At 40.2% G+C, this 16,297-nt stretch overlaps 2 protein-coding genes across 2 annotated transcripts in view; one reads left to right on the top strand and one right to left on the bottom strand.

Moving 5' to 3' along the window:
* Positions 1 to 1,666: 1,666 nt before the first annotated feature.
* Positions 1,667 to 3,046, top strand: LOC121367301. The gene has a single exon (XM_041491414.1). It carries the CDS (start codon positions 1,667 to 1,669, stop codon positions 2,789 to 2,791), a length of 1,125 nt encoding a protein of 374 aa, XP_041347348.1. The 3' UTR covers positions 2,792 to 3,046.
* Positions 3,047 to 11,257: 8,211 nt separating this feature from the next.
* The window catches only part of LOC121367477, a 39,652-nt gene continuing 34,612 nt past the window's right edge, over positions 11,258 to 16,297 (bottom strand). The window contains exons 8-11 of the mRNA XM_041491668.1: positions 15,363 to 15,519; positions 14,661 to 14,835; positions 13,556 to 13,662; positions 11,258 to 12,656 (exon numbers count right to left, since the gene is read on the bottom strand). Of these exons, the coding sequence (XP_041347602.1) occupies positions 12,050 to 12,656; positions 13,556 to 13,662; positions 14,661 to 14,835; positions 15,363 to 15,519 (1,046 nt within the window). The 3' untranslated portion in view covers positions 11,258 to 12,049. The remainder of the gene's footprint in view (positions 12,657 to 13,555; positions 13,663 to 14,660; positions 14,836 to 15,362; positions 15,520 to 16,297) is intronic.

Genomic DNA, 16,297 nt, shown 5'->3' with positions numbered 1-16,297 from the left:
ATATCGGTTGACCGGTGTATACAGGCAAGGCGCATGCGCAGGGGGGATGAGGGAATACCCACCATCCTCCTTACTCAAGAACATTTTCCTTTTTGCCAGTTTCCGAGGGTGCATGTTTCTACCCCCTAACCCCCCCCCCCCCCCCCCCCCCATCCCCGGAGGCGGGACATAGCTCAGTGGTAAAGCGCACACCTGATGCGCGGTCGTTCTAGGATTGATCCCCGTTGGTGGGCCCATTGGGATATGTCTCGTTCCAGGCAGTGCACCACGACTGGTATATCAAAGGCCATGGTATGTGCTGTGTTGTCTGTGGTCCCAGATCGACCGCGCATCAAGCGAAGGCTTTACCACTCGACTACGTCCTGACAGTGAGAATACTACGTGATACCATTTATCTCCAAACTTGTTTAAAAACGTATCTAACGAGTGAATGCGAGTTGGATATGTTTTTAAACTATTTGTAAGATAAATAATATATAACGAACACGAATGTAGTATTCTTTTCTTACATATCTTTCAAAATCACATTTAAAAGACGTTTAAACGCATTTTTCTGCTAAAACGTATTTACAACCGTTGCGCTTTTAGCTAATTTATTGGGTTATTTATCGTTCCAGCCAGTCCATCACGACTGGCATATCAGAAGCAGTGACATGTGCTATCCTGTCTGAGGGATGGTGCATATAAAAGATCCCTTGCTATTAATGGATAAATGTAGCGGGTTTCCTCTCTGTGACTATGTAAAAATTACCATATCGTTGACAACCAATAGGCAATTAATGAATCAATATGCTCTGGTAGTGTTGTTAAACAAAGCAAACATTTACACCCCCTCCCCCATAAATTTCGCTTGCCGCGCTAATAATGTTGCATATGCGCCTGCAGCCAGCAGTGCAGGTATTACAAGTTAATAACGATGGTTCATCACTCTGTTAAGCTGCAGGATAAAACAACAAAATGTTAATAACGTAGGTTATTCGGTTTATTCTGTTCCGGTTTAATGAAGAAATCTGAACGGCAAACCTCGCGCAGTTTCGTATTCTTATCTTCACAATACAATGTAATATTAAGTTTATTGAACCAGTGCGCTCGGTGACACAGCATACAATTTAATGGTAATGCTGATGGAAACAAATGTAGCGGATTTCCTCTGTAAGACTATATGTTAGAAGTATCAAACATGTTTGACATGTTTTTGTTTCCAAATATCATGAAAAACACAGTACTTATGCCTGTAAAACGAGCATTTGTATTGATCAAGTATTTCTACACAATAACACTTCAATAATCTATACGAAAATCGTTATTACACGATCGAAAAACTTGATACGACAACACCCATACATGACCTTTACAACATCATTGTAATTAGGAATCGAGTACGAGTGTATCAAATAACAAATTTATGCGTTAACACGAACGTACTTTAACGAATCAGTTTTAAAGTAACTCGCCTCTTTTCATTGTGTTAATGGGAAAGTTGTGTGCTGAGAAATAATACCTAAGTATGAGAAAATTGGCTTTTTATCTTTTGCTCGTTACGATAGTATTTTTATTATGGCAGCTATATTTTTGGAAATTGATCAATACCGAAAATAAAATTACAACGAAAATACGAACCCTTGTGGTTAATAATAGGATATATCACCTGTCTGCTACGCATCCAATGTGGTCTTGGTTACAGTTTGACAGTCTGAAGCATCACCAGGTGTTTTATAACTATGGCCACAGATTTGCATATTTACGTCACGTGATCATCGATTCCCAGAATGCATTTGAAAAACATGGCGGCGAGCCTGTTGAAGATGTGCTGGACCAAGAACGAAAGTCAGAACTTTTGGATCTGCCTAGTGGATTTTTCAGTTTGGCTTGTGAAGATATGCCAGTGTCACATTTCTCCGGGAGTTACTTAGATACATGGATGAACGTAACTGTCTCTGAGACAAGGACTAAAAACAAAACCGAGGTCGATGACGTAGTAAGTGGATATACTCTCGCTTTGCAGCGGTACAAGTACACGAGTCTTCTCAACACCATGGCAACGGTCTACAACGCGTTCCTCACGACGCTGGTGTTAAACGTAACTCCGCCAATAAACATATTAATAATGGACGGGCATCCATACAATGTTATGAATGAACTATGGTCCAACGTCTTTGGGAAAGTCGTACGCGCTGGGCATTTGTCAGGAAAAATAAAGTTTGAAAACATGATCTGGAATATTCCGGAAGAAAAGAGTCTTATGCTACAGCCTGCAAAAGGTTCCATGCCGTTTGCGGACGAATTCAGACAGTTCATATTTTCAGCATACGGGGTGTCTTCAGAGCGAAACGTGATGTGTGGTAAATTGTCCCTGCTATTTGTATGGAGACGTGACTATATAACGCACGCTAGAAATTCTAAAGGCAACGTTAGTCGAAAGATAGTCAACGAAAAGGAATTACTTTCTGCAGTGCAGAAGACGTTTCCATCATTTGACGTCAGCGGCTATCAGATGGATACCTTCTCAATGAAGACTCAACTAAAGCTTGTTGCGCAGACGGACGTTCTAATGGGAATGGCTGGTTCAGGGTTGACGCATGCTCTGTTTCTGCCACAAAATGGCGCAGTGGTAGAGGTAAAAAGCGGAAGCCTCAACCCAACGATAAGTCAGTTTGAAGCTATGGCCAGATGGCGAGATTTGAAATACGGATCCGTGTCTATAGAGGCACAAGAACAAGACCATTACGTTTATGTCCCGCCAAAGGATATGATCGATGTCGTCAAAAGGGTGGTGTCCAATATGTGCTAGTTCTTGTGGAGTGTTGTGGATATACGGTTTTTCTTCCATAGACGAATGAATGAATATTTAATGACACCCTAGCGCAAAAGTAAACACATCGGCTATTGGGCGTTCTTCCATGGACATGCAAGCTATGCAACAGATGATTAAAGTCCGAACCAAAATGTTAACAACTAGGCTACGATAAGCTGCTCTCCTACCTTTATTTTTCGTTAGCTTTTACCCATATTTTGTCTAGACAGAACTCTTGAAAAATCCATTACAATGACACAGATTCCACATACTAGATGATAACTATGTCACCTACATCGACTTCGCTGAGATCGCATAGGGCAAAAAACATGTAATTTTGTGGTGACTGCCATTTTGACTTTTTATGGAATAGTCTCCAAGAGGGTTGAAAGGATATGACTTAATCTAAAAACACCATAACATGTTATGATATAAAAGCAAACGTGATGACATCATATTAAAAACATTTAATTTGTTTTGTTTAGAGATACCACTATAGAACATCGATTTTATATTAATTATGTAACATACTATGTAGGCTTTCACCCCTCTTGATGAGTATTCCATAAAAAAAAGCAAAACGGCAGACGGCAGAAAACTGCATGTATTTTGCCCTACGCTATCTCAGCGAAGTCGATACTGGTGATATCGTTACAGTCTCATATATGGAATCTGTGTCGCTGTGATAGTCCTTTCACAACTTGTGTCTGGAAATTTTTTTTTTTAATTTTGGGGGGGGGGGGGGGGGTAACAGTAATTGAAGGTAGGAGAGTAATTTATCGTAGTTGTTAACAATTTGGTTCGGACTTTTGGAGATGGGATGGATGTATGGATGGATGGATGGATGGATGAATGAATGAATGGATGGATGGATGGATGGATGAATGGATGGATCGGTCGATGGACATGGGTGTATGTATGGATGGATGGATGGATTAATGTGTGGGTGGGTTTGGATGGGATCAAAAGCAGCTTTAGTTGATTTGTTCACACCAATGGTCTTTTGAATGGGAGATTAAGAACAAAAACAATATATATACTCTTCAAAAAAAGAAACGCAAAAGGGTACAAATGGGTTATAACTCCGATTTTATGTTTCCTACCGGTTCATGCTTTGTGAATATAAGGTCATTGCATGTCCCAAACACATTCCCACGGTTACATTCGATAAAACGCAGCTACTGTACAATAAAGTTCCAAAATGTAAATATTCGCAAAAACGCAGCCACGTGCAAACCATGTCACCACTGCACGTGCGTTGTCTGCACGTGCAACATGAACACCGACAGTATAAAAGTGCAGGGTGTTCGCTTGCCTGGCCTCTGTATCTGGCCGACAGTTGACAATCCAGGACATGCCACGTCTCAGTGAACCGCAGAGAAACAATGCCATCGGCCGACTAGACGCAGGCGAATCCAGAACGGCCGTTGCCAGGGCATTCCATGTGTCCCCAAGCACCATCTCCAGACTGTGGGACCGTTACCAGCAACATGGATCAACACGTGACCTCCCTAGATCCGGTCGACCACGGGTCACTACCCCCGGGCAGGACCGCTACATCCGGGTACGCCACCTTCGGGAACGATTGACTACTGCCACCTCCACAGCCGCAGCAATACCAGGTTTGCGCAGGATATCCGACCAGACCGTACGGAACCGCCTACGTGAGGTAGGACTTCGTGCCAGACGTCCAGTTCGAGGTGTCATCTTAACACCACAACACCGTCGACTCCGACTGCAGTGGTGCCAGATTCATCGACAATGGCCTCAACTGCGATGGAGACAGGTGTGGTTCAGTGACGAGTCCCGATTTCTGCTCCGACGTCATGATGGAAGATGTCGCGTGTATAGGCGTCGTGGTGAACGTTATGCGGCAAACTGCGTGCAGGAAGTGGACAGATTCGGCGGGGGTAGTGTCATGGTGTGGCAGCCATCTCACACACTGGCAGAACTGACCTGGTCCACGTGCAGGGCAACCTGAATGCACAGGGCTACATTGACCAGATCCTCCGGCCACACATCGTTCCAGTTATGGCCAACGCCAACGCAGTGTTCCAACATGACAACGCCAGGCCTCACACAGCACGTCTCACAACGGCTTTCCTACAGAACAACAACATTAATGTCCTTCCTTGGCCATCGATATCACCGGATTTGAACCCAATTGAGCATCTATGGGACGAGTTGGACCGACGCCTCCGACAGCGACAACCACAGCCCCAGACCCTGCCCGAGCTGGCAGCAGCCTTGCAGGCCGAGTGGGCCACCATCCCCCGGGACGTCATCCGTACTCTGGTTGCTTCAATGGGCAGGCGGTGCCAGGCAGTTGTCAACACACGCGGAGGCCACACCCGGTATTGACTCCAGATGACCTTGACCTTGGTGGTGTGTCCTATTACTTACTCACAATGGACTAGAGTGAATTGTGAACAATCCTGCAACATTTGGTAATTATCGGACTCACCATTCAATAATTAAATCAATTCTCCAAATGTTACGACAATGTGATTTTGCGTTTCTTATTTTGAAGAGTATATATTTTACGACGCACTCAACACATTTACGGTTATATGGCGTCAGGCATATGGTTAGGGACCACACAGATATTGAGAGAGGAAACCCGCTGTCGCCACTTCTGGGCTACTCTTTTCGATTAGCAGCAAGGGATCTTTTATATGCACTATCCCACAGACAGGGTGGTACATACCACGGCCTTTGATATATCAGTCGTGGGGAGATTAAGAAGTCACTCTGACACGAGAGAGATATAATTAATGTTTGCGTCACTTGTGTGAATCAAAATGTCAATTCTGGACTGACTGTACCAGTACCACGTTAAACAGCCGTAGGATAAAATGTGGCGCGGTGGGGTGTAGTCCGAGTACCCTCTAGCGGTGTAAGTGACGTCATAGCCTTTATCTTAAGAAGGCCAGATGGCACTGGAGCTAGGGAATGTGTCGTTAAATAAAGAATACTTAAAGACACAAGTGTCAGTTGGCAGGATTCGAACCTACTGCACGACATTTGACTGTTCCTAATCCTCACCCTAACGTTAAAGCTTTCTACTGGGGCGGGACGTAGTCAAGTGGTAAAGCGCACGTCTAATGCGCGTTCTGTCTAGGCTTGTTCCGGTTCGGTGGGCTCATTGGGTTATTTCTCGTTCCAGCCAGTGCTCCACAAAGCGAAGTAACAGAGGCCGTATCCATATCCATGTGATCGATGCTCAATAACCGTAATTAAAATATGTCGAGTGCGTCGTGGAATAAAAATAATTTAACACAATGACAAAGGTAAGCGACGTTCAAAGAAATGTTATATACTTTTATTTACAAACACATCAATATTTCATGTTACAACACACTATATTTCACACACTGCATAATGTTCATGCACACATGGTTTTGTTAATATATATGTATATGTACATGTAGAAGTGTTACATGACCGGTTAAACAAATCCATAAAGCGATTTTGTTAATTATGTTAGGTTTATTAGGTTAATTTATGTAATCAAAACTGCATTGGGGAATAATGAGATATCCTCTTCAATTTAGGTGGATAATGAGATATCCTCTTCAATTTAGGTGGATAATTGCTTTGTAGTTGTTGTTGTGGTTGCTGTAGTTGATGTTGCTGTTGGAATTTAACACAAAACTAGCAAAAAGTAAAATCAAAAACCACTGAATGAAATGTTTCCATATTTATTCTAATTTTCCGTACAAGTATTGTAAACTGGTTTTGTTGCTATTGTTGTTCTTCTTCTTCCTGTTAGTTTTGTTCTTGTTGTTGTTGTTCTTGTTATTTTTGTTGTTGTTATTTTTGTTGTTGTTGTTGTTGCTGTTGTTAGTAATCATTAAATATTTCTAATTAAGTGAGGATTTAGTTTTTTTACTTTTTTCATTTAATTGTTTTTCGTAATTATTTTGTTTATACGTTTCTTTGTCAAACAAAAAATCTTGACATAAATGACAGAATATTTTTAATTAATATTTAATAATCACCGTTTTAATTTCAGAATGACCTCTCACGATAGCAGCGTAATATTATGTGATTATTTAAGTTTAACAAAAATGGGGGGGGGGGGGCGGGTGTGAGAAATGTGTTCAAAACATTAGGTATGGCTGATCGGATAGGGTTTGGGTTTTTTTTAGGTTTTTTAAACCTAGATTCATCCCTTCGGGTCGAGATAAAATGTCACCTGCATTTTGTTCATACTATGTAATTTACTATAAGTTATTTATTTCTAAGCCGATTGATTTGTAAATTGCACACACAAATTGTATTTCGTTGTTATTTTCAAAACACTTTTACTTTTCTTCTTAGTCAAATCAAATTGAAATTATTTACAAAAAACACATTTTAATAGAATGATGGGACGGACTATACATGTTATTTATTTTTAATCGACAAAAAAGAGAGAATAATACATGTTTGAATGTCGGCACGTTTTGCTAGATAGGGTCGAGTTTCCGGAAACTCAGTCTTTTAAACCTTACACAGTAGACAATACTCGTATATGTGTGCTTACACGATTAGTCCATTTAATAAAGGTTGCCTATAAACACATGGTGAATAAATACAATGTTTAGTTGAAAATTTATTAGTAGTAAATGCTTGGATTGATCTAATAATATATATATTTCTATGAAACATAATATGGCACTCTTCACAAAAACACTCAGCCATCTAAAGAAACTATCACATGTCCCTGGTAAAAAAATAAATTCGTTGTATTCATCAGTGTACTAAAATTCGATGTGTTCAGACGAGAGATTCTGGGGTCGAACACACACACCCACACACACCCACCCACACACACACACACTCCACACACACACCCCACACACACACGCTCCACACACACACACACCACACACACAAACACACCACACACACACACACACACACACATACCACACACACACACACCGCTTAAAGAATTTGTTTTTTTTAATGCATACACCTGCATTTACCATGATGAATTTAACTTGCAGAATGTAGGAACTTGCATTTCAGGACATTTAGCTTTCAACATTTTCAGGTTGAATATATACATCCACCCCACTCCACCCCACCCCACCCCACCCCGGAACTGCTTAGATCTCAACCTGTCGTCTAAAGTCATCTGCCAAATTTTCTGCACACGCATCTTCACCCCCTCCAAAAAGACGCGCACACACACACACGCGCACACACACAGACAGACATTTAGACCGTGTTTGTTCCATAGGCTTATGTTAATATGAAGCAAGAGCAATGGCAATATACAGTATTATGAAAATAAAATGAAAGCACTTTTAGTGGTATTTCCGTAATCAAAACGAAAGTATAAAATATTTACATGTAAAAGGGATCTGAGTAAATGTAAATATATCTACATCTCTTGTGGTACTGTGAATACATACATTCTTAAACAAAATATTAAAGTGTGAAACAATGCTGATGACGTGTATTACTGTCTGAGTGTACACTTTTCAAGATCGCAATAAACAAAATAACCAGAAATGACAAGAGTAGAGTTCGTTTACATCGTTAAACTGGAACTGATGACGTGTATTACTGTCTGAGTGTACACTTTTCAAGATCGCAATAAACAAAATAACCAGAAATGACAAGAGTAGACTTCGTTTACATCGTTAAACTGGAACTGATGACGTGTATTACTGTCTGAGTGTACACTTTTCAAGATCGCAATAAACAAAATAACCAGAAATGACAAGAGTAGACTTCGTTTACATCGTTAAACTGGAACTGATGACGTGTATTACTATCTGAATGTACACTTTTCAAGATCGCAATAAACAAAATAACCAGAAATGACAAGAGTAGAGTTCGTTTACATCGTTAAACTGGAACTGATGACGTGTATTACTGTCTGAGTGTACACTTTTCAAGATCGCAATAAACAAAATAACCAGAAATGACAAGAGTAGACTTCGTTTACATCGTTAAACTGGAACTGATGACGTGTATTACTGTCTGAATGTACACTTTTCAAGATCGCAATAAACAAAATAACCAGAAATGACGAGAGTAGACTTCGTTTACATCGTTAAAGGCATACTGTCACAGATTTAAGGACCTTATTTCTCTAAAAATTAATAATAAATCAAAATTACATTAATTTTTACAGGACAAATCTAGTTATTGCATCACTTTAACTGCACCATGATGGAGTGAAATCCATGTCAACCCTCTCAGCAATGTTAGTGTTTGAATTATGGACCATTGCCATAATTCAATTATTTTTACAAAATATCATTAATAAGTGGAGTATGGTGGTTACGTAGATAGTTGAATAAAGAACATTTAGGGACAAATCAAATATATATTTTTTTTAAGTAATACTTTCTTACGCCATGTAATAGGTCAGTGTTCTGTGACAATATGTCTTTAAACTGGAGCGATGAAATGGTATGTACCTCTATATGGAATAAACTTACAACTCGTTTAAAAACATATTTATATCAAACTATCATAACATTTTTGACTAAAGTAATGTTTGTGTGTAAATATGGGTCTAGACAAAATGCTGGAACAGCAAAGGTAAACAGTTTCACCTGAATTGTTACTAAGCGATAATAGAGTTCGTGGAGACTAACGGTAGAACTGTACATACAATAACTGTTTTATATTGATTGTTCCACAAAACAAATTAATCTATGGAATTTGATGGCAGTTTGTTAAGATTTTTCTAAAAACAAATTAATTTCGATTGTTACACGAATTGGTATGGGATTAAAAGGTCATGCTATGTTTTTGTTAGGAGTTTTAACCGTAATTTGCATCCAGCTATCGGGACAAGACTGGTAGCGTGACTCATTACAACCAATCGGTAGATCTTATAGGACGTGATGATGCCATGACAAGACTGGTAGCGTGACTCATTACATGTCATGTCATGTCATAGGGTTTTACGTGCACATTCAGAACAAGCTGTTGTAGCGCACGCCTGTCGTGGGCACAAGAGCCGGCCTTGGCCGGCTCCTCCGTCTATGACAGGAAAGGTGGGGGGAGGGGAGAGGAGGGACCGCCTGCACTGGCAGGTGCAAGGGAGCACCAGCAGCCCGATCAAATCGGTAGCAGGCGGGTGGGGGTGGTGGTGGTGCTATGGAATTTGCATCCAGCTATCGGGACAAGACTGGTAGCGTGACTCATTACAACCAATCGGTAGATCTTATAGTACGTGATGATGCCATGACGACACTGGTAGCGTGACTCATTACAACCAATCGGTAGATCTTATAGGACGTGACGATGCCATGATGAGACTGGTAGCGCGACTCATTACAACCAATCGGTAGATCTTATAGGACGTGATGATGCCATGACGTACGATCAGGTCAACTCAAACGTCGACGGTCCACCCTATGAAGGATCCAAGGGAAGAATCCACGATGTCCACTTTGGACATATTGGTCGATTATCTGCTCTAACCCATGTTTAGAGTATGTACTTTTTAACGGCAAACTACTGCAGTACTATAACATGCTAACGCACACGGTACAAGCGTATTTAAAATGCATTTAATATGAAACGCCACGCTAGCTATGAAGACATCGGTGACGTTACGTCAACATAGGTCACACATGCGAACTTTCAACATGTAATAGTTATTCACCTCACTTTCAGTCGAGTTACATATACCACTATACTATGGCAAATTGGGTCAATAAATAGAAAGTAGTAAATAATTAAACGAAAAAATGTGGAGTCATTGTGAACCAGACGTCGTATTGTAATACTGTTGAATACTGTCGATTGTTTTAAAATGGTTCTAATATTTTGAACACGATATTCCTTTTGTGGAATGTGTAAAATAAATATACATGTATTATTTCATCTTTAAAATGGCTATTTTTTCTCATTATTAGTCGAGCATTACGAGTACCGGTACGCCGTGTGATCAAGCCAAACGATTGAAGATGAAGTATAAGACAGATGTAAAAGTGACACTTAAAGGGACATTCCTGAGTTTGGTGCATTGTAAGATGTATTCGACTAATAAAATATTTCTACGATTGAACTTCATATTAAATATATTTTCTGGTTTACGATATCAGTGTCTGTATATTTAATGTGTTTTTGGTCGTCTTAATATTTGTAAGGAGCCCACCCTGTCTTCAAATAAGTTCGTACGTACGAAAAAATCTTGTTCAGGAAATAAAATGAAATTTAACCTAGTACAAATATTAGAACGATCAGAAACACGTTTAATATACAGCCACTAATATTTTATGCAGAAAAATATATTTGATATGTAATTACAGTCGTCAAAAAGTCTCTGTTAGTCGATAACATCTTAAAAATTACAGCAAACTCAGGAATGTCCCTTTAACACAGCCAGGAGCAACAGTTGTGAAGACAAGGACTGGAATGTGAAATTGGAAGGCAAGATGTTTCAAATGACGTCACACTATATTTTAGGGAAGACGCTGCGCGACATCAAATATGGCACTCAAGTGGCTCAATACATTTAATACAAAATATTCCAACTTTTTATATAAAAAGATTTTCTTGACGACATCTTGGTAGCGAAGGTAAATGGTGCGTACTATATAAAGAATACTAAGCTATTAGCGCAGTGGATTAAAATACCAATCACAGCTTCGCTTTCATAAAAACAGCTGAAATATTCATTTATCACACCTCGATCTGCAATGTCTTGTATCTAAAATACAGCTTATTACTTTTATACCATTTAAAATAATTTCGTTTCAATAAATACACAATATTTCTTTTCCACGCCTGTATGAGTAGAAATATCTTAACCCTATGAGAAAAAACATTGCCGGTGGTTAATGTACACATGATGGAATCTGTGTAATAATTTGATCATTCTTTCTTCTTAGGTCTAAAAAAATTAGTGTGCTTCAGGGAATGTGCCAAAAAGAAATTAGGTAGGACAGGTCGGCTATTTATACTTCAGTCATCCCTACAGGCCGAGATAAAATGTTATTCTTTTCACCAATGCATTAAAAAATTTTAAATCGAAAACAATTAGGGTCGTCCTTTGTTTCGAGATAAGGTCTGTACGGAGTTGAGCCAGACCGATCAGAAAAACGTCCGTTAGACTGGTTTATGCGCTTCACGGTAAACCAAATGGCCACTTTGAGAACCAATCAAATAGTTCGTGAAACGTTTGCTGGCTGAAATTGGGGCTAGTTCCCTGAAACGCACGATGTTTTTGTTTTTTTCAAAATTATTATTATTATTATTATTATTATTATTATTTGTTTGACATTATCACTGGGCCTAGCCTTCTCGTTTTTCTTCTTCTTCTTTTTCTTCTTTCTCGTTGTCTGCCTTAATCTGCTTCTTGATCGCAGTAATTTCGTCCTCTTCGTCGTCACTGGACGCCGCTTGGTGTTCGTCCAGGGTCAGCTTCTCCATAGCAACGTCATCCAGATCGTGGTAATGGTTTTCCTCACCACGCCCGTCCAGATTGCTGAAGTCCGTGTAGCAGTTATCCTTTGCGTCACTTCCGGCAGTCTCCCGCGTATCTAGGCAACTGTTTTCGTAGTGGGAACGCTGGGGCGGAAGTTGAGATCGGGGTGGCGTATCGTACTCCACGCTTTTGCTTGGTTCCATGTACGGGTTTTCGGTCGTGGAGTCGGACGCAGTTATTCCATTCAGAAGCATCTGGTGAGGGCGTGGGTCGGGGTGAGCGGACCTGGTGCTAGGCGGAGAAGGTCCTTGGAACAGCGGGTTGTCGTTCACCTGCGTCAGTCCGACTTCTGTCCGAGAATTGGCGCTGTTCATGCGAAGGTACATGTCGTTTTCGAAGGCCACGTTCAGATTCCCGTCTGGATGGGCAACGCCGTTAATGGCCGTCTTGTAATCACTGTTCGCCTTTCGTCGTCTGCAAAAAACAAAAACAGACGATACACACTGTGGTAATACATATTACAGTCAAACGTCGTTATCTCGATGTTAGAGGCACTGGACCAACAAATGAGGTTTTTTGTGTGGTGGGGTTTTTTCCGTAGACATTTTTCTTAACTGCTTGGTTACTACGTCCTTCTACGACACCACGAGTTACCTGTGACAAGTCTAATCTCGTCTGACCGAAAAACGTTTATTAATTGATTGATTTTGTGATTTATTGAAAATTAAAGTCGCTTTTGTTGTACAATTTAAAGTCTGTTATTAGGAGAGGGCCTCGCAAGTTGGATAACTTGTGTCCAATTTATATGTATGTTTGTATGTATGTATTTATGTATGAACATATATATATTGTATGTATGTATGTATGTATGTGTGTGTGTGTATGTGTGTGTGTATGTGTGTATGTATGTATGTATGTATGTTTGTTTGTATGTATGTATGTATGTATGCATGTATGTATTTATGTATGAATATCTATATATTGAATGTATGTCGAGGTTGACTATTGCATACATAGATATTAACGCACTGGCGCAGGGGATAATTAAATCCTGTCTGGCCTCACACATTGTCCCATGCCGTTGCTGGGACTCGAACCTGTGGCACCGAATCGCCCGCAACTTGCCGACTTGCCACGATACGTTCTGAGCTATCAAATTGTCCTTGTATGTATGTGTGTGTTTTTATATATATATATATATATATATATATATATATATATATGTATATGTGTATGTTTGTGCGTGTGTGTGTGTGTGTGTGTGTGTATGTGTGTGTGTGTGTGTTTGTTTGTTTGTGCATGTGTGCGTGTGTATGTGTATGTAATAAAGTATGTTTTCAAATTTCAGTCAATCCACCGAAAACCGTGTGTACCTTCTCCGTATGAGGAAGAGCGCTCCCACGACGACGACAACCAGTATGGCCAGGAGGATGAGGAAGATGACATACCAGTGGCGGTCCGCCCAGTTGGACGCTTCTTCCTGCAATACAACAACACGTGCATCACTTAGTCTGGTGGATGGAGGTGCAGATAAACACACGAGAAGCACATACATCCTCCAGAAAGGGTAGCACCGCTCTAAGGATTATGCCCCTCCACCATTCCACCCACCCCCACTTCAACCCCCACCAGCTGAAAAGCGGATTAATATATACCTGGCCTCCTAGTTTGTAGACGTATGGACGCCTGTGGTGTCTATATACTGATGGAGAGAAATAGGGCATCACATAAATTGGAACAGCATAGATTGACTGAAGCAAATATCTTCATCTATGTGAGGATGTTAACAGTTCTACTGACATTCAGTGTAACGTTACATCTTTGTATGCAATACAGACATTACTACACAAGTAAGAAATAAAATTGGATCTACCAAGTGTTCCCTTATTTCTTTCTATTGGTATAATTATCAAATATATTTCATATAGTTGTTACACTCATATTAATATCAACAGTTTTATTTATTTAAGTTTTATTTTTATTTTTTTTATTATCTTTTTTTTTTATCCGTGTTTCCATGCAATAGCATGCCTGTTAAAAATCAAACTCGTCAGCATATATAATCTTTGTAATAATCATGAGATCTGTTATATACAATTTCTTGACCCCTCGATGTTAACTGAAAGCCGTAACGAGTTTTCTATAAGACTGTGTCAGAATTAACAAATGTGGGATATTCAATGTGCTCTCGTGTCGTTAAACAAAACAAACTTATACTTTTTCAATCAGAGCAAAGCTTGTGTTTGGATCATTTCAGATGTTTCATGGTTGAGGCGTCGGGATGAAAATGCATTAACAGGAATCGTTAAAAAGGCTATAAGTAGACACTAGTCGGGAACATGCCACAATTTAGTAAAAACTCGAATATTTGAAGAAGAGCTAAGAAAATAAGTTGCTAGAAATGCTTAGCAGCAGATGTATTCAACCATTAAAAATATAATAATAAATAAAATAAAATAAAATAAAATAAAAACTTACTGCTGATGCCTTTTGCCTTTGCTGATAACCTGTTCCGGTGTAGAGTGGAAGTGGAAGATATTGGTTGATATCGTCATCTGTATTGGTGTTGAAGATCTTTTTAATAGCATCAAGGGGGATAACCTTTTTACCGCCATCTTCAGCAGCTATAAACTTCAGACGTGTGATATGTACACTGAAATAACATGTATCTCATTTTATTCATATTTATAACACCTCTTTTCTTTTTTTTACAGACCCGTAGTATTATATATCTATTTAAACCATTCAGTTATTTTCCCGAATGTCTATTTCGAGTGACAGATGAGAATGAGAATGAGAGAGAGAGAGAGAGAGAGAGAGAGAGAGAGAGAGAGAGAGAGAGAGACGGAGACGGAGACGGAGACAGAGTAAGAGAGATAGGAGAGCCAGACAGAGAGAGACAGACAGACAGACAGACATTTGGACAATAAACACCTTGTTTTACAGACACTGATATTCTAAACATTAAAATATATTTAATATGTAATTTTTTTTAAAAGCTATGAAAGCAAACTGAGGCCTGTCCCTTTAAATACACAAGTATATGAACATGTCTATGAACATCACGTTTTCAGTCACAGACACGTCGGATCTCATAAGTTCAAGACTTTGTTTTTACGATTATCTTTCCGGACTCAACACGGAAATCGTAGATCCGCCCTAGTACATCTTGTCACTTACTTGTCTTTCTTGTCGGCCTCCGTGTCCTGCTTGATGCTGATGTAGCCGCCGTAGCCGCCGAGGTGGATGAGGATGTTCTTCAGTCCCACTCGCAGCTGGTCCAGCAGACGGGTGTTGTTGCTCGAGATCGTGCCGTACAGAAGAACAGTCATCGGGGCTGTGTACGAACGAAGAAAGGAATTGTTTTATTTAACGACGCACTCAACACATTATATTTACACTTGTATGGCGTCGGACATATGGTTGAGGACCACACAGACCCATTTTATGGGCTACTCTTTTCGATTAGCAGCAAGGGATCTTTATATGCACCATCCCACAAACAGAATAATATATACCACAGCCTTCGTTATACCAGTTGTGTAGCAGTGGCTGGAACGAGAAATAGCTCAATGGGCCCACCGACGGGAATCAATCCTAGATCGATCGCGCATCAGACGAGCGCTGTACCACTGAACTACGTCCCGCCCGCGGGCTGTGTACCAAAACGAAAAGGAATGTTGATGCACACGACCTACTGAACCGTTATACATCTTTATACTCGTATCAACTAGTGGGCGGGGTGAGGATCAGTGATCTCGGCCTCAGTCACGTGGTGTCGTGGGTAAGCCATCGGACATAAGGCTGGTAGGTACTGGGTTCGCATCCTGTTACCGGCTCCCACCCAGAGCGAGTTTTAACGACTCAGTCGGTAGGTTTAAGACCACTACATCCTCTTCTCTCTCACTAGCGACTAATCCAATGTCCTGGACAGACAGCCCAGATAGCTGAGGGTGTGTGCCCAGGACAGCGTGATTGAACCTTAATTGGATATAAGCACGAAAATAAGATGAAATAAAAATAAATGTTCATTAACTTAGATGATGTGAACATTTTAAATCACTAGTGGACAGTGCCAACTGAATTTGCAAGCGCATCACTTGTTATGTTTGATG

This window comes from Gigantopelta aegis, chromosome 3 (genome assembly GCF_016097555.1).
Source record: "Gigantopelta aegis isolate Gae_Host chromosome 3, Gae_host_genome, whole genome shotgun sequence".
NCBI classification, from domain to species: Eukaryota; Metazoa; Mollusca; class Gastropoda; order Neomphalida; family Peltospiridae; genus Gigantopelta; species Gigantopelta aegis.
Note: the sequence above shows the minus strand (reverse complement) of the source record. Positions and strands in the feature narration are given on the sequence as shown.